General features: G+C 43.2%; 2 protein-coding genes across 5 annotated transcripts in view; both read right to left on the bottom strand.

Moving 5' to 3' along the window:
* The window catches only part of LSM11 (LSM11, U7 small nuclear RNA associated), a 152,765-nt gene extending 143,870 nt beyond the window's left edge, over positions 1-8,895 (bottom strand). For all 4 annotated transcript variants that reach the window (XR_010731070.1, XM_066273155.1, XM_066273153.1 and 1 more), the window contains exons 1-3: positions 8,412-8,895; positions 2,571-2,710; positions 41-124 (exon numbers count right to left, since the gene is read on the bottom strand). Coding sequence is in view for 3 of the 4 variants with exons in the window: in XM_066273155.1 (XP_066129252.1) it covers positions 41-124; positions 2,571-2,710; positions 8,412-8,859 (672 nt within the window). In the remaining variant the exon portion in view is untranslated. The remainder of the gene's footprint in view (positions 1-40; positions 125-2,570; positions 2,711-8,411) is intronic.
* Positions 8,896-11,408: 2,513 nt separating this feature from the next.
* On the bottom strand, positions 11,409-18,358 carry THG1L (tRNA-histidine guanylyltransferase 1 like). Its single transcript, XM_066273131.1, has 6 exons — positions 18,128-18,358; positions 17,142-17,318; positions 16,666-16,835; positions 15,887-15,975; positions 14,027-14,134; positions 11,409-12,937 (listed from the first exon to the last, which is right to left on the bottom strand). Exons 1-6 carry the CDS (start codon positions 18,316-18,318, stop codon positions 12,776-12,778), a joined length of 897 nt encoding a protein of 298 aa, XP_066129228.1. The 5' UTR covers positions 18,319-18,358; the 3' UTR covers positions 11,409-12,775.
* Between the last annotated feature and the right edge of the window lie 627 nt (positions 18,359-18,985).

Here is an 18,985-nt window from a genome sequence, read left to right as displayed (position 1 = left end):
GGAAGCATGCTGGGTGCTCAGGAAGTCAGGCATTGCCTACCCTCGTGAGAGTCAGTGAAGAATCCCGATCATACGCTTTGCCTAGAACAGGCTTTCGGTAAGTCTCATCCACATCAGTAAGTGCCTAGAGAAACAGCCCAAAGGGGGAAATTGAGGCAGGGTTACAAATATTATTTTTATAGCTTTCAGAAAAACATTTAAAAGGCAGGATAATGTCTAATTGTAGCAGAATTAAACTTAACAGGTGACTGAGCTCTTGGGCAAAAAAACACAGTAACACCTGGCACTGTCTGAGCAGGATTTGCAAGGGGCCATGTAAGACAAGTTTATTCTGTGGCAAGAGCCTTTACAACTGCAGAGGTCCTCAGACTGCACTGTGCGGAAATATCTAGGAAGCACGTTGAAGTACGGCTCCAAGGCTGCTTCTGTCCTAGAGACTCAGCTGCAGTGGGCTGGGAAGAAGCCCAGAACCATGGTTTTAACCAGAACCCCAGGTGATTCGGGTGCAGCATGGCCTTAGACCACACTTTGAGAAATACCACTTTACTGCTTCTTGTCCCTTCCCAGTTTCTACAGTTTCTTTTCTTTCTTTTTTTTTAAATTTTAGTGAGAGGAGGAGTGGCAAAGAGATAGACTCCCGTATGCACCCCGGACGAGATCCACCTGGCAAGCCCACTAGGGCAATGCTCTGTTCATCTGGGCCCTTGCTTGATTGCAACTGGAGCCATTTTTTAGCACCTGAGGTGGAAGCCATGGCACCATCCTCAGTGCCTGGGGCCAACTCGCTCTAATTGAGCCTTGGCTGCAGGAGCAGAGAAGAAGAGAGAGAGGGAGAGAGAGAGAGGCAGGGGGCATGGTGGAGAAGCAGATGGGCACTTCTCCTATGTGCCCTGACTGGGAATTGAATCTGGGACAACCACAAGCTGGGCCAATGCTCTACCACTGAGCCAGTGGACCAGGGCCCCAGTTTCTATGTTTCATGACAGCAGTGAACAGAGATTGACCAGAGTTACACACTTAATTACTAGTGAATTCTTATCACAGAGAGATCAACATCACAGGACAGCTGTTAGGATCAAATGAGATCATGTATGAGAAATTGTTTTGAAAAGTGTAAATCACCATATGAGTATAAGCCGACAGTATTATTATTACTAGCACTATCATTACCTATGTTCTCTTAAATCCTTTAAATATAAAATTATAATATTTTTTCTTACATTTTAGAAGCGAGAAAACTGAGCCTCAGAGAAATCACTTTGCCTAGAGTCACAGTCACCAAAGTGAGAATTCAAATCCAGGCTTTCTGAGTCAATAATGGTTGAAAACATGATTTTAGAACTCAGAAAGACCTGGAATAAAGTCTTGGTACTTACATTTACTAACACTGTGATTTGGACCAATCTTCTAAAATCTGCAGCCTCAATTCCTTTATTTGTGAAATGGAACAGTAATAGTCCTATAACTCATTCAGTGAGATTAATATATATACAGTCCTTGGTATAGTATCTGGCACATAACAAGTCCTTAGTAAATATTAGCAACTATTATGTATTATCAACCAGGGGAACGCATGGATGGAGATAAAGCAGAGGGAAAATAAAAGTTGGAGATGGATGATCATATGGAAAGGAAAGTGCTGGTGGCTCCTATTTTAACTGCCTCACAATATAGTTGTACTATAATATATCCCTTCTTTTCTTCAAATATCTAGTAAACAATAAGCCTCTAGAAGGCTGGGGTGTGTGGTACACTTCTTCATAAGGAAACATCATGCATAGTATCTTGCTTTATTATTTTTCGTGTGTGTGTTTTGCTTATATTTTAAATATGTTTATTGTATTGATTTTAAAGAGAGAGAAGAAAGCAAGAGAGAGACAGGAACATCAATCCGCTCCTGCATGTGCCCTGACTGGGATTGAACCAGCAAGCTCTGTACTTTGGGATGATGCTCCAACCAACTGACCTATCCAACCAGGGCAGTATCTTGCATATTAATATGTCTGCTCCCCCTCTATCCTTACTTATCTTTCCAAAAATAGTAGAGTGAAGGTTCCTTTCTGAAACTTCTGTACTTAGCACTGTGTCCAGCCAAAGTGGAACGTTGATAAAATATTTTTGATAGGAAATCAATATAAAATAACTAAACTGACAAAATAAGTATCCCTGCAGGCTGGGTTCTCAACTTTGGCATCAAAAACTTTCTGCACTGCATAATGCTTTGTTCTTTGGGGGGGGGGGGGACATGCAGCTGAAGCCATGGCCTCTACCCACTAGATGCCAGTAGCGCCCTGTTCCACAGTTATGACAATCAAAGAAAAATGTCCCAGACACTGCCAAATGTCCCTGGGAGGGAAAAAAGGGCAGATTCACCCAGCTGAAAGCCACTGCCTTAAGGAAAAGGAAGCAATAAAAATAACTTTTTTGTTGTTTCCCAAGAGAGTATAAAGATTCTAGTTCTGGGAAGTTATTCTGTAGGTTTTGCAGAATAAGGTTACTCAGGACCTTTCCACTTATAAAAGATTTAATCCCCAAGAGGTTCTCCAGCCCCTTAAGGAAGGCTTAATTACCATATTCCAGAACTTGTCAAATGCTACAAGGAAGCCTGTACAGACGCCCCGAAGTCCCTTGAAGGTGCGGATGTGAACATTCACCTTCACCCCTTCCCGGATACAACGATGGAGTTCACCCAGAGGGCTACCTTCGTGCACTGAAACGAGAGAAGAATGGTCAGCACAGAATGAACTGCTCTCATTCCCAGAACTGACAACTAAGGCCACCATATCCAGCAATACAAGGGAACACAGGGCAGTGGCAACCTCACTGTGGGAACAGGAAGGCCCAACGGGCAATATGGCTGTGACAGGCAACACACGCTGAAATGAGACAAGATTTCACCATAACATGGATCAACCATATGAATGGCTATCATCTAAAAGCTTCACCTTATATATATCCCATAGTTTGTGATGTTATTGAATCTAAGATTCATCATCATTTTAAACCTTTTGGGCAAAAAAGAAATACCACATTAAATGTACACAGCAGCAAGATTCTTCTCAGTTCTGAGTTGTTAAGGCAACTATTTTCAGAATAATTCTCATGAACCATATACCAAACTTGAGCCTTCCAAAGAACCAAAAATTGTGTTAATATGTTTAAAGGAAATAAGTTGTATAACACATCTGTCCTTAAACCACATGTAACCCTCCAAGAGAGAGAATGGCCTGTAGGCCCCCCAGTCTCGGCTACTCCGCACGCGCTGTCTAGAGCCACTAGTGTTCCAATGCCTGTTGCCCTTCACACTAGCAGTCAGAGACCTGTCTGTATCCAAGGATTCTGGATACAGAATCACCTGCTGAGAACCTGGCTCCTGGGAGACTGCTGATGAGCATCATGTAAAAAGAGCAGTATGACAATTCATAAGAAAAATGCTTTTACTATGATGGATTCTTTATTTTCAGAACTTGGGAGCAGAGATAAATTTTATTTTTATTACTTAACGTTAACTTCCCCTCACAATATGCTGCCTATCCCCCCCTCCATATATATATCCTCCCAAAGAAAATCACACACACATACATACTCTGTCACACATACATTCTCACAGTCATGCATACACAGTTTCAGTCTTGCCCTCTCTCCCAAGACTGCAAGGCAAAATTCTTTGGTGAGTACTGCCATTGACAGTAAACAAACAAGAAATTGCTCTCTGATTTCTTCCTAGGGGCATAAAATAGAACAACAGTCCTGTCTTTCAGTTTCAATAACTAAGTTGGTTACTCTTGACCTCCTTATTCTTCACTCATGGATGGCCTTATAAATGATGGCAGTGATAAATTAATATAATACTCCTGGAAGAAAATGACTTAACAGATGAGAAGTAAGACTGAAGATTCAAGAGGAAGATGTCAGAAGGTGGAGCAGAGTGTAGAAACAGCAGCTTTGAAAAGGAACATAAGAACTTTGGTCTGACCTTAATCATCTACCCTTCCTCTTGCAACATTCTAAATTTCTTTGATATACAAGGCTGTGTGTATATGTGTTCATGTGTCTGGACAGGTGTTCTAGACTGTTCTAAATTCTCTTTTAGGTCATTATCACTAGTGTGACCTTGATAACTTTCTCTCTACAAGTCCAAGTATAATCATCCATAAAATGAAGTTAGATGACTAGTTAACTTCTAGATTAAATCTCTATAATTCAATGTCTTAGAAACTGATCACAATGCCTGCATTACCCCTTTTGCCTATATACATAGGCTGCCCCCAGCTCACCCCTATACACACACGTGTTTCCACAAAGAGTGGAGAGACCATTCTTTACTAATTTGGTAATAAATATTGTGCCACTTCTCCCCCCCACACCACCAAATCAAAGAGAAGAGACAATCTGTATCTTAACAATAGTCTCATTCAAATTTTAAAAATGGTAAACTCAGATCTTTCAACTCTCACAGCTGTGTCTTTTTCTTAATTTTTTTTCTTCCAAAAATTTAATAAGGTGTAATTCCAAAAAGCATTCCTCTCCTTCTGTGATCAAAGGTACAACACTAGTACCACCTCTCTGAGCAGACTGCCAAGGCTGAGATGAGTGCCACGTTCTGAATCTCTTTCTAGCAGTCTCTGTGACAAACTCCAAAATTATATGAGCTAAGCTTGTAAAAGCTTGATACGACCAAACAAACAAAAAGCCTCATCTTTGCAGAAAGTTTTTCTTCCAAATTCCTTTTTCCATTACCACTATGCGTGGGCCACACCCTTCCAAGTCCAGGTCATTTTTAACTCTACTCTTATTTCTCCTTGCTCATGGTCACCACAAAATTCACACAATAGATTCCAAAAAATTAATGCCTTTCTCTTTCCACAACAAACTGTATCATCATCAACATCATCACTGTCACCATCATTATTACCAATTACTGAGCCCTCAGTATGGGCAACACCCTTGTAAGTTTATCTACCATTTTATTTAATCCTCACAACTAACTCATAGGTACTTTTATTTCCCCTCATTCTATAGATAAGGAAAACCAAGTCTCAGAAATGTTTAAAGAATTTTCTCAAAGTTACTTATCGATTAGACAGCTGAGCCAACAGTCAATACAGGCAGGTTACATGCACCTTGACTTAGAACTTTTAATTATGACAATTTACAGTGACACTTAACATTCACCAAGAAGTTCCCTATACCCTGACCAGGTGGTGGCGCAGTGGATAGAGTGTCGAACTGGGATGTGGAGGACCCAGGTTCGAGACCCCGAGGTTGCCAGCTTGAGTGCAGGCTCATCTGGCTTGAGCAAAAAGCTCACCAGCTTAGACCCAAGGTCGATGGCTCGAGCAAGGGCTTACTCGGTCTGCTGCAGGCCCACGGACAAGGCACATATGAGAAAACAATCAATGAACAACTAAGGTATTGCAACGAAAAACTGATCGTTGATGCTTTCCATCTCTTTCCGTTTCTGTCTGTCCTTATCTATCCCTCTCTCTGACTCTCTCTCTGTCCCTGTAAAATAAAATTAAAAAAAAAGTTCCCTATATACTAAGAATGATTACAGTGCATTACATGTGTTAACTAATTTAAACCTCACAACAATAGGTAGTCTATCATTGTCCTTTCACAGGTGAGGAATTAGAGGCCCTAAAGAGTTTAAGTAACTTGTCTGAACTAAAACAGCTAGAAAGTGGAAGAGTCAGTATTCAAACATAGGCAGTCAAACCCCTGTGTTATATTCTACTCCCAAATGCATTTATTTCACTACTAGAAACTTAGCTCCTAGAAACATTTGTCCTAAAAGTGCTTTTGCTTAAGAATATACATCGTAGTTCCCACTCTCTGTTATCACAAAGTCAAACAGAAACTCTTTGGTTTGGTTCTTAAATGCATTCTAGCAAAAAATCCCTCTCTGGACCCAAATTCCATTTTCATTCCTTTGGACACAAACCCTCTGCCTCACATATGCAGCCTCCTCCACACACCAAGAACAAGTAAGCAAGGAAACATCAGAATGTACTCTCCTTTTCCATCTCCCGAGACTAGCATAATGGGTAAGCACATAGGCCCTGGAGTTGAACAAACCCAGGATTCTTAGCTGCAAACTAACCAGTTATGTGACCCTGGGCAATAGCAGGTAATAACTGAACTGCAGTTTCCTCATCTAAAAAGATGAATTATATCACATTTAAGGGTAAATGAGAAATAATGCATTTAATGCATCTATAAAGATGCATTAGGCCCTGCCCAGGTAGCTCAGTTGGTTAGAGTATCATTCCAATACACCAAGGTTGCAAGTCCGATCCCTGGTCAGGGCACATACAAGAATCACCAATGTATGCATAAATAAGTAGAACAAATCAATGTTTCTCTCTCTCTAAAATCAATGAATAAGAAATTTACCCTTAGTAAAATGAGACATAGTGCATCTAAAGAGCTTAGCGAAGTACAGAGCACAAATGTGCTCAATAACAGTAGCTATAATTAGCTGCAATAAAATTATCACCTGACCTTAAAGGGGGAATGGAAAGACTGTGGGTGATGGAATTTTTGTGTTGATTGTGGTGGTGATTTCAACTCACTTTAAAGCAAAATACACCTCAATAGCCTAATTTTCAAATAATTACTGTTATCCACAATCACGTTCTTCCTTAACTTCAAGACCTACGGCTAGCCTCACACAGAACTCTTTCTGGAATAAATCTAATCCTCACCCATGTTTCTGTATTCTTTTCTTCTGCTTTCTGAAGGTCATCAACCCTGTGAAGCCTCCACCATTTCCAGTAGCAAGACTCAAGTTTTCAAAGCCTAGGGCACATTCTCTGATATCTTGATTCCAGGTATATATTTTATTGTGAGAATTTGATAAGGCTGGTCCTCACACTCTGTCAGAAGAGTACAGCCGAGTGCTCCATAGGTAAAGCTAAAGCCTCCCACTGAATAGAAATATTTCTTTTTCTGTGATAATCTCAGTAGCAAAGCAATAACTGGCAAAATTAAAAAAATGTTCATCTGAAATTTGGAGTACATTTTAAAGCTCTGATGTGGCAAAAAGTAAAGGCAAAACTAGGTCCCCCAAACTGCTCTTATTTTTGGAACATGATACTCCACCTTTGTGTCACTGCTGGACAAGCAAGTGGGGTGAACCCTAAGCTTGGGCAGGGATGTTCTGACATAGTGAATCATCTGACACAGACATCCCTAACAGCACACAGCTTTTCAGGATGCTTCTCTCTCAATTAACACACTTCTAGGAATAAAACAAAATATACCCTTGCTGAGGACAACACTCCACTCCAAAGGCAATGATTTTTTTGTTTTTGTTTTTTACTGATTGACTGACTGGTTTTACAGAGAGAGGAAGGGAAAGAGAGAAAGAAACATCGGTTTGTTCCACTTATTTATGCATTCATTGTATGTGCCCTTACCGGGGTCAAACCCGCAACCTTGGTGTATTGGGAGGACACTTGAACGAACTGAGCTATCTGGCTAGGCCAATCCGAAGGCAGTGGTTTAATCATATCACAATTTAGCTCTCGGGATACAAATGCTCTGAGTGGCTAAGTAGGTCATTGCGTTCACCGGACAGATGTCAGAACTGCTCGCCGGATGACAGAAAGATATAAGCCTGGGCTGTTTTTATTCCATTTATACAGGACCTAACTTAACTCACACATTAGCAACCTCTGCTGTTAACAGCGTCCCTCCAAGGTTCTATTAGGATGCTCCAAGAAATTCCCCTGTGCCATTTACACCTTCAGAACTTAAAAGAACCTGCGCCCGTGGTAACAGGAGCCTGACAGACACAGTCCTGCACCCAGCCTGGCAGAGCGGCCGTCAGGCAGTGCCTGTGTTTTAGTGGCATTTTGTGCCTGCTGCGTTCTAGTACTTGTGATGTGGCCCTGTGGACACGTGTGTATCAAGACCCCGCAACCCTTCCGCATATAGCGCCCGAGAATGAGCTGTCACCTAGTGAGCAGGGGCTGAGGTCACGTCCTCTGTGCTGGCTGAACAGATCTCCCCCCACTCCACCTCATCAGCCCCCAATTCCCATGATACTAGCTGTGCGCTGCCTCTTCCGTCTGTGGTCCCAGTGCAAACCCTGCCTGCTGTCCAGGCCCCGCTCCCTCTCCGGACCCCCCACCGCACCTGCAGACCCTCTCTGCAGGATGCTCACCCCGGACCCGGGGACTCTTCCCCAGACCCCACCACCGCTGCAGACCGACACCCATCAGCCACGAAGAACCTCCCCACGCCGCCTGGTCACCGCTGCCCACCCGGCTCGGGCCGCCGCCCCTCCCCGCCCCCCACTCAGGACCGCCGCCCCGTTCCCCACGTTGCTCAGGCACACGCCCCGCTCGGTCGCGGGCCGTCTGCCGGTCCCGGGCGCCCGCCCGCCGCCAGCCCGCGGGACTCACGGGGCATTCGCGTGAGCACGTTGCGCGGCGCCTTCCTGGCCCGGCCCGGGGCGCGGCGGCTCTCCCCGTCGGCCTCGTCCCCCTCCTTCTTGACCACCATGAGGCGGCGGAGGCGCTCGATGCGCTCGGGGTCCGGGGCGTGGGCGTCGGGGCGGCGGCGGCTCCGGCTCGAGGGTCCGGCGGCGGCGGCGGCGGGGGCCCCGGAGGCCGGGTCCGCGCCCCGCGCCCGCCCGCGCCCGCCGCCCCGGCCCCCGGTCCTGAGGAAGGTCTCGTAGGCGGCCACGTTGTTGAAGCAGGGCGCGTTGGGGTAGGGGATGGGAGGCAGGCGGGGCGCGTACAGGGCGAGCAGCGGGTCGAAGCTGTCAGAGTTGACATCCAGGCGCGGGTTGGGCGGGCGCGCGGAGCTGCCGGCGCCGGGCGACCTCGCCCCCCGCTCCCGCTCCTCCATGTTTGAAAGGCCCGCAAGCCGAGGCCGATGGGAAGAAGGAGCCGGGCCGCCAGAGGGCGGCACTGCGCAGCCGCGGAGCGGGGCCACACTGCGCCGGCGCGGCCGCGGGAGGGCAGCACCTGACCGCGGTCGGCGCCGCCGGGGGTGTGGCGCTTGGCTGCGGCTCGCCACCGCCACCCAAGACCTCAGCACGCGAACGAAGGGTTCATTTGCTTTAATGCGGTGTTTCGGGTCTTTGTTAATACTCCATATTCCCTGGGGTTGAGCATGGGACCCACATGTTAACGAACTCCCCAGGCGTTTCTCTGTTCCCTGGGACTGCAGTCTACTAGCTTGAGCTGGCGGGAAGAGGGCAAAGAATATCCCCATTTGCTTTCATGCTAAATACCTACACTCAAATTACTTAGCTTTTCCGAGTCTTTACAGTCTCATCTGAAATCCGACAGAAATAGTACCTATGTCCTAGAATTGTCCTAAGAATGAAGACAGAGTGCATATAGAGTGTGCAATAAATATGTTGGCTAATATCAGTTAAGTGCACAATGAAAGAATGAAGAATGGGTGAATCCCAGCTCTCCGTTTTCTACATCCTATTCAAAAGTTATTTGCACTAACACCAGAAACCTTAGTATTAAAGAAAATTCATTATAACACTGATTTTCTAAGCATTGCTAAGCAACCGGAGATAATGATCCAGCTCTTGGAAAACAGGATGATGGAGGATTTGCAAGACTGGTTGGACTTTAGAACCTATGCTCAGCAAAGCATTTTTTTGTTTTGGGTTTGTTTTTTACTGAGACAGAGAGAGAGTCACAGAGAGGGACAGACAGGGACAGAGAGAGATGAGAAGCATCAATCATCAGTTTTTTGCTGCAACACCTTAGTTGTTCATTGATTGCTTTCTCATTATGTGCCTTGACTGTGGGCCTTCAGCAGACCGGGTAACCCCTTGCTCAAGCCAGTGACCTTGGGTCCAAGCTGGTGAGCTTTTGCTCAAACCTGATGAGCCTGAGTTCAAGCTGGCGACCTCAGGGTCTCGAACCTGAGTCCTCCGCATCCCAGTCCGACGCTCTATCCCACTGTGCCACCTCTTAGGCCATTTTTTGTTTTGTTTTGTTTTTTACAGAGACAGAGAGAGTCAGAGAGGGATAGATAGGGACAGACAGACAGGAACGCAGAGAGATGAGAAGCATCAATCATCGGTTTTTCGTTGTGGCACTTTAGTTGTTCATTGATTGCTTTCTCGTATGTGCCTTGACCGCGGGCCTTCAGCAGACTGAGTAACCCCTTGCTCAAGCCAGTGACCTTGGGTCCAAGCTGGTGAGCTTTGCTCAAACCAGATGAGCCCGCGCTCAAGCTGGCGACTTCAGGGTCTCGAACCTGGGTCCTCCGCATCCTAGTCCGATGCTCTATCCACTGTGCTGCTGCCTGGTCAGGCAGTTTTTTGGTTTTTGATATTAAAATGACTCTGTACGAAAAGTCCAGGTATTATCCCCTCATCCAGCAGAGGTAAGATATTCCAGTGACTAACAGGCCACAAAAATCCAACTGCCACCACTCTCAGAAACTAGCAACCAGTACGAACACTATTCCAGTTGCTTTTCTGTACATCTTAGTTTCTTTAGATTTGGAAAGGAAGCCCAAGAGACTACTAATCTCTTAGAGAGCGAGATGAAAACCAATATACAATTGTAATATACATTGGAATGAATATATATATAAAACCATCAAGCATGGAACTCCTAAGTAAACTGCTCACAAAAACTATGGGATATTTCAAAATAAATATGAAGCAGTAAGAAAAAAAGAAGCGTTTGATTTTTTTTATTCAACAAGAACATCAGAAAAGCAAACAATAAGTCAAAGAAAGTTGTTCAATTACGCAAATGAGATGCAAACTCAATTATCGTGATTGAGTAGCAAGTGACATATTGGTGGGGGTGAACAGAAGCATCTCAAACTGGACAAGAAATATCGCCTGATTTACAGATTTAGTTATGACATGAATGTTAAGCCTAGGCTATTCATTTGCTTAAAACCCTGTGCCAAAACAAAAAACTCAAAGCTGCAAACTGCTGACAATTCAAGGAACAAGTGCTTGTCCCAGTCATATGAAAAAATCAATAACCTTTGTAGTATCACATAGCATCCACAGAAAGTACATTTCTTTGGTTTTGTCTTGAAAAGTTGTAACTTGATGCCTATAATTTTGATATGAAATGTTATACTTACCACTTACATTTGTGTCAAGAGCTACATTATCTTATTGCTTCATTTGGCCTATCACAGTATACCTTGTGGCCCAAAATACTGTATATCATCACCATAGGCATCAGAAGCCTTTGGGATTAAAACCCAGATTACTGAACCTCAAATCTTTATGGGGGAATATAAATTCAGCATTTTAAACAAGCATTCCAAGTAAATTTTTGCATCCAGAAGTCTGGAAACCACTGCTGTGATGAAAGGTATGTGTATTCTGATTTATGTAGACACACACACAGGTTGGATTCAGACACTGCATTTGCAGGAGAATAATAAATAAGAAATTAAGCCAAGAAAATTGAAACCTTTTATTTTTCTTCTCAGAGTTGATCAATTACTAAACACAAGCCAAGCCACGTCTATTTCTGTGGAGTGAGAACAGGAAGGGAAAACATGGTGTCAACAGATGGAGTATCAATTGGTGAGGGAATAAGACCAGCCGTCACTCTTTCAAAACTATGTTTTCTTCTTGGCTGTAAATTCTGCAATGCAAGACTAGGCACTGGGACATGGGCTGTCTCTTAATTAATTCTTAATGAGCCAAATAACTTCTTTCCTCTAAAATATGAAATGAGGACAAGAGGCAATGGAGTTCTTTCACCACCTGTCCCCACCACCTCCCCGTTTCAGAGGCCTACAGCTTGGCAACAGGAAATGACTGCAGTTCTCTAGGCATCTCACCCATCCCGTCTCCACTGGCCATCAGCAGGTGGAGCTGTCAGGACTCCTTTGCCACCTGCCACCTGTAACCTCCCAAGGGGAGTGTTGACCCCTCTGCTGTCCCATTCAAATGTCATTGTTCTAGTTATACAGAGACTATCCGAAAACCTTCTTCAGGAACTCCAACAGGTGACAGGGTAACTTCTAAAACAAGTATCTAAAGGACAAGGAGTGGATGTTTCTCCCTCCTCATTCACTAATTCTCACATATTTTCTCTCTCAAGTACACACATAATTCTTAGAAAGAGATAAATGACCTTGTAAACAATACACCAGGCAAGATGATGATGATGATGATCATGCTGATTAATTCCACAAAATCAATCTACGGAATGTTTAAGGACATCCAACCTATTCATTTGTTCAGCCAAGGTTGCCAACTTGGAGACTGACACAAAGCTCTGAGTTTTCCCTGGAATTCCTGAATTCAGAGACATACTGCAGGCATCAACCTATATTTACTTCAGGTCTGCCAAAGATGAATGCAAGCAGATGGGTGGGGAAGGTGAGATTTAAGGTCACTGGATTCTCTCGTTAAGAACAGGTGCACAAGAGTATATTTGGGGCTCATCTTCCATCATAGTAAAAAGAGGTTGGCAGGTTTCTGTTAAGTCTTATGCCACAATTTAAACTTGATTCATTCTGCAAGGCATAAAACAGTCTTGCTTTATAAAAATAGTACCACAATTTTAAAATAATGCACTTCTTCCAAAGGAACCATGTTCCAACACTGTAAAAAAAAAAATGTTCCACTTAAAGTAGAACAAGATATTTCACCCCATCCATGCCTTCCTTCCCTGTTCGCCTCCCAACCTGAGTCATGTCACTCCTGGAACACTGTCTGTGTGGTAGGGATGCCAGGGCCACCCAAGGCCTGAAGACTTGGGGGGGCCTTCCTTGATTAAGCACAGCAAGACATAAAAGCCAAGGGTCAGCTGTCTTCATCTAGGATCTCAGGGTGTTCCTTCCAGAAAGCATCCCCAATGATGTCGCAGTGCAAGGGCACTGGCTTAGTCCTGGTTCGGGTCACTGACATCTTTTTCCCTTCCATTTCTGCTGGCAGCTTAACTTCTTTTGTTGTGACTTCACCCACCTGTAGGTAAGTTAAAATATTGACATTGTTAACTCGAGAGTGGGTTTGGAGGAAAGGGGAAGATGTGAGGGAGGTTTGCTTTCTTACTTTATATACTTTTGACATACATACATACATATATATATGTATATATATATATTCATCAGGAGATAAACAGACACATACACACATATCTCAGCATACACTAGTTCCTTTACAATTAAAACACTTTCAGAAAGAACATCTTAGGAACCAAAAAGACTTCTTGTTCCTTGTTAGCAATAACTCTAGAATTAATGGTATTTTTGTTCTCCTGTCTGCAGTAAGTACCCAAATCTGTGCCAAAGAACAAATGTGCTTTAAAAATACTAATAAAAGTGCTGACGCTGTTAGTGGAATGATGAGCTCTCAAGGTTCCCCTTAGTACTTGAAAACACTCATTTCAGAAAAACTACTTTGGATGGAAGGAAATGAATTTAGAGAAGTCATTATGATCAGGAGCTGGTACAGACAGAAAATCCTGGCAGAGTTAAGGATTTAGGGAAATGTACATACACACTCATTACAGAATATTAAGGTTAGTATGAATGTCTGGAGAGTCTCGGGATTATTCTGCAAGAGTCAGAACACTCATATCAACATCTCCTGTGGTCTCATTCTGTCACAGGATGCACAGACCATTTAATGGCAGTATCCAGTATGGCAGAAAGTATTCTTTAAAATGTTCTATGAATGCAAAAATCATTATCTATGCACTGCAATCAGGGTTTTATTTGATTTGAGGAGAGCTTGACACCAAAAATAAGGGTACTAGTTCTAAAATTCGGTGATCCTACTTACAGAGAAAATTTAAGATCACAAAGTTCACTGGCAAACTGATGCAATGAGCATGGACGAACCAAAACAAAACAAAACAAAACACAAAAAGACAAACAAACAAAAAACCCCACAGAAATAGTAACCTATAGCATTCTCGTTTTGGAAAGGATCTAATCTGTGTTAACAACTGCAGTCCTATCAGCATACAGGCTGCAGGAAAGACAGCCGTGGGATGGGCACAGACTCTCTTCTCTCCTGATCTCCATTTTTCTTGGGACACAACACCATTACCTTTTGCCATATCAGCAGAGTCCCTTTTCTATATATCAGCGGCTCATTATTGTAATTGATGTTAAATTCAGAAAACAAAATCTCATTCTTGTCTGCTGCAAGAGTTCCCTAAGGAAAGAAAAACAGATAGACAAAGCTTTGTATATTTTATCTCTCCCCTAACCCTACATTCCACCCTCTACCTAACCTTCTACAAACAAATCAAGAAGTGAAGTGCCTTATCAAATATCTTTTTTTTTTTTTTTCATTTTTCTGAAGCTGGAAATGGGGAGGCAGTCAGACAGACTCCCGCATGCGCCAGACCGGGATCCACCCGGCATGCCCACCAGGGGGCGATGCTTTGCCCCTCTGGGGCGTTGCTCTGTTGTGTCCAGAGCCATTCTAGTGCCTGAGGCAGAGGCCAGTGCCCGGGCCATCTTTGCTCCTCGCTGAGGGAGGGGAAGAGAGAGACAGAGAGGAAGGAGAGGGGAGGGGTGGAGAAGCCAATGAGCGTCTCTCCTGTGTGCTCTGGCCGGGAATCGAACCCGGGACTCCTGCACGCCAGGCCGACCCTCTACCGCTGAGCTAACCGGCCAGGGCCTCAAATATCTTTTGATACTAAAGACTTTTGCATGATTTTAAGAGCAGTTCAAATCTTTAGATGTAAAAATTCATAAAATTCTCTGCTGTTTGTATACCTGAGACTAATACAGAATAATATTGAATGTAGTAAAAAACAAACAATGGCTTTACAAGTAATGACTGTGGTGGGTAACAGGAATTAACAGTGAGACTACCTACTCTGTACTGGATACGTTATGTGTATTTTCTTATTTGACCCTCATAACCATCACCATTTTAGACATGAGAACTCTGAAGCTTAGAAAGTTAATATAAATTGCCCAAGACTATAGTTCTTATTCTTCTAAGAAGAACCAAAATCTAAACTTGGCTCTTCCAAACTGGATAGACCTATTAATATCCTTATATGTAAATCTTCATCACCACTATTAGCAATGGCAACCATTCACTGAATAACTATAAAGTGCCAGGCACTGTATCAGGAGCTTTTACAATACATAACCTCATTTCAGAGTACTCATCCTACACGTAGCACTGTTATCTAAGAAAAGCAACGTGCTTTGTGCTATCCTGTGTGTTTTACATTATGCCATTTAATTTTCACCATAAACCCATTAGACAGAAACTATTATTTTCCACGTTTAACCTATAAAAAACTAAGGCAGAGAGAATAAAATTAAACAGAAGCACGCTTTGAGTACGATTACTTGACTTCCAGCATCTAGATTCTTTTTTTTTTTTATTCACTTTTTATTTAGAGAGAGAGAGAAAGGGGGGAGGAGCAGAAAGCATCAACTCTCATATGTGCCTTGACCAGGCAAGCCTAGGGTTTTGAAACAGCGACCTCAGAGTTCCAGGTTGATGCTTGATCTACTGCACCACCACAGGTCAGGCCAGCATCTAGATACTTTAAAATACACACGGGTCAGAGACCCACGAAACCAGAGGAGCCAAGCAGGGAAGAGCAATGAGGGAAGAGGCCAGGTGAGACTGACAGAAAAGAAGAGCTCATGCCCTGTCTAGGGAGGGCAGGCGACACTCAGCTCCAGCCAAGCCTTTCCACGTGGGAATGCAGAGCCAATGTCACTGATTCCATTTTCCAACTGAGGACACTGAGGCTCAGGGAGCAGTGACTTATACAGTGTCACAGAGCAAGCAAGCAGCAGAGCTGCTACTAAGATGGTTTTTATATACTTTCAAAACAAGGCTGTAAAGAGAGCTTTAGAAGAATGCAGAACATTGTGGGCAAGCCCACAGAAAACTCTCGAGTTAAGCATTAATGCAGTAAGATCTTTATACCTGTAATCTCCCTTGGGCTTGTACTGGTGTCAGTCCAGACTGCTGTACGAGTGCCCAGAAAACTGTATTATAAAGATTATTGATATGACCTGTGGGGAGAACAAATAGCAGTTTATACATACATAATCTCTATTCGGTATTCATGCTTTACAGAATGCTAGATCCCAAATCTATCCTCTTTAAACTAAAGAGATCTCAGAGATATTTAGTGACCTGCCCAAAACAATACACAGGACACATGGGGGGAAGTGAGCTACCAGAAACAAACTCATTTCCTATCAGTTTTATATCCTGTCATTTCAGTTATACTTTCCACAAATCTGTTAACTTGTGTACTCAGCATAGGGATACTTTCAAAGTTACGTGATTGACATTATTCCTTTTCCAGTTCTCCCGGCAAAATCAAGATACACCAAATGATAACAAGTCTCACACTCACACCCACTGAGTAGGTGACCCCTCCCAGCAGGGGAACAGGGAATGTTAGAAATTGTGGCGTGTGTGTGTAAAGACAGCAGTCACTGCACAGGTTCTGTCCAATACTAAGTGGGAATATAGACCTAGTACTGCCAGATCTTCTGATTAAAAAAGAAAAAAAAAGTTGGAAATAGGGCTATTTACATGAAATCTCCCAAATTCTCAATTACTTTCAACTAATTTAAAATTTTCTGGACTATTTCATTCCAAACAAAATATACATGAACCAAACTTGTTCCAGATCACCACTTCTAAAGTATGGAATTGTTGGTTTAATTAGGTGTTTAATTCTTTTCACTTACAATCTGCTTGCCGCCAACTGAGGTAGTCCTTTAAGGTCTGGTTGTTAGGATACACCACAACTCTTCCATCAAAGCCTGGGGGGTACAGAAGGGGCTGGTCCTCAAAGTAATCCCGCCAATAAAACACGTAGCTGGAAGCGAACTGGGAGGCGACGTGAGTCATGAACTTACTTGCAAGTATAAAGCACAAGGGGTGGAGCAAGAAGAGAGAAAATACATGACATTAACTCAACACCATGATAGGGCCCGTGGGTGCAACAGAGAGATTACACAAACTGGCCAGCAAACCTAGAGATAAAATATGTTGGGACAAGAAAAACTATTTAATATTTCAGTCACATAATTAAAATGTGGCTTGCCTCACCTTCTAGCCCTGTAAGTAACTTACTAATGTCCATTTTTTCTTTGTAGGATGTGATGTGAATTTATGGTTCAAGAGGGGTTCCTGTTCAGTTTTGGTAGGGCTAGGGAATTACCTGGCTCTCCTTTTAAACCAATTGCTTTTCCGCTTGAACACAAAGCTGTACTCATCACTCTGTCCATATGCGATCACAATATCCTCTAGTTCTTCCATTACGGTCTGAGCACATTTGGTCATTAGGTGGAGAGCACGGCTGTCATTAGGTTTTGCAAAGTTGTGTTTCTCAGAAAACCTTCACGAGAGAAAGGGAAAAGGGCATGGATGACCAGAGAGCTTGTCATGAACACTCTGGATCAAAGACGCTGCTTAAAGACGGTACTGTAATAGTGCTGTGAGTGCTAACCTTCCACTAGCCACAAACCAATCCACTGCCTTAAGAATTCAGGTTTTTCTTGTCCTGATCAACTGAGAAAAGGGGACATAATATCTAAGCCTCAATTCCCTTTTCTATAAAATTGGGATAAAAATCTCTGTAAAACTGCCCTGAAGATTAGGCGAAGTTAAATGTAAATATGTCTGGCTCCCTGGAAGTGTACAATAAATGTTATAATAATCGTTATTAAAATAGCACTTTAAAAAAGTAAATTCCCATCTTTGTTCCACTTTTTTCTACCTATTGTCTGATTTGGTTTTCCTCCTGAGCCCAGTCCGTGTGGCCTGTTACTAAAAATGAAGCAAGAACATACTGTTAAATGTTGTCCACGACAAGGCCTAAATAGGCCTCTGAAGAGTCAGCACTATAAAATAGCTGGGCAATTTGCTGAAGAGCTGAAACAAGTGTGTCCGAGAGTGATTTTTTTCCACAAGGTCCTTGCTAACAGGTCTCTGCTCCGAGTTACTCACCAGGGGAACACCATCCCTTTTCACTACCTTGACCAGCTCGCGTCCAAATACATCTTAGCCAACATGTAGACCGACGCTCAATGCCGCGCGCTCATTGGCTGCCGCGTTACCGCGGTGACCACGAGGCCTGAGATCAGAGAGCTTAGCTTTCCCCGGAAGCGCAGGCGGACCTCACAGCCCAGAGCCGAGCTCACTCACCGATGGAAATTCCTGCCATCCAGTCGCACAACCACCCAGCATTGTGCCAGGCAAGTGTCGTCAGCCTCGAAGTCCCGCACGTATTCGAACTTGCTCTTTGCCATGGTCGCCCTTAATTTCAAGCACCGTTTCAAAGTGACATCAGTGGAAGCCAAGCAATGGCGAATCTTCACGTTGCAAGCTGCCCACATTCCCGCCCCAACCCTGCCACGCGGAAGGTAAAGGAAAGGAGAGCCCCGCCCCGGAAGTTCCTATGTCTTTACGTGGCCGCTCTAGCCTTTGTGGAGGTCCGCATCTTTCTCGCCTCTCTTTGTAGTCCTTGATCCACTTCCGGGCTTGGTGGAGGATTCCAGTCTTTTGTTTGCACGAGCTGTGGCTGCTGGCTTTTGTCCTGTCCTACAACAAATCACTTTGACGAAATTTAAAATAATTTATTTCTAAGTTTGAAGTTTTGTGATTTTTTTCTAAATATTATTTATTTATTTAATAGGAAAATTAAAAATACAGAAAAATATATTAATACTTCAGATCTCCCCTCTCCATGCCAAAGTATTAGAGCTTCCTTCCAGTCTTTTTTTCTCTTTTCTATATGTATGTTTACTCAGGGAGCACACAGATTGTAATCATACACCTATGCAATTTTTTATATTTTCCCACTCACCTTGAGCATTTTCAAATGTCATTAAATAGTCAAAGAAAAATTGATCTTATTCCAACATATGGACATACTAAATTAACTTAGTCAACCTTCTCACAATTAGATGATCAGAGACCCAGTATTTTATTTCTTGATGCTGGTTGATATAGTATTGATAAAACCCTATTATTTGTATTATGCTTTATGATTTATAAAGCTTT

This window comes from Saccopteryx bilineata, chromosome 4 (assembly GCF_036850765.1).
Source record: "Saccopteryx bilineata isolate mSacBil1 chromosome 4, mSacBil1_pri_phased_curated, whole genome shotgun sequence".
Lineage (NCBI taxonomy): Eukaryota > Metazoa > Chordata > Mammalia > Chiroptera > Emballonuridae > Saccopteryx > Saccopteryx bilineata.
The sequence above is the reverse complement of the archived record's forward strand: the minus strand, read 5'-3'. Positions and strand labels throughout refer to the sequence as shown.

Excerpts from the sequence above, each read along its gene's own strand:
- THG1L (XM_066273131.1), bottom strand. The coding sequence starts at position 18,318 with ATGTGGGCAGCTTGCAACGTGAAGATTCGCCATTGCTTGGCTTCCACT. Across the intron at positions 16,836-17,141 it reads TGGTTTAAAAGGAGAGCCAG|TAAGTTCATGACTCACGTCG; the intron begins GTAATTCCCTAG and ends TATACTTGCAAG. Across the intron at positions 12,938-14,026 it reads CTCTGCTGATATGGCAAAAG|GTGGGTGAAGTCACAACAAA; the intron begins GTAATGGTGTTG and ends ACTTACCTACAG.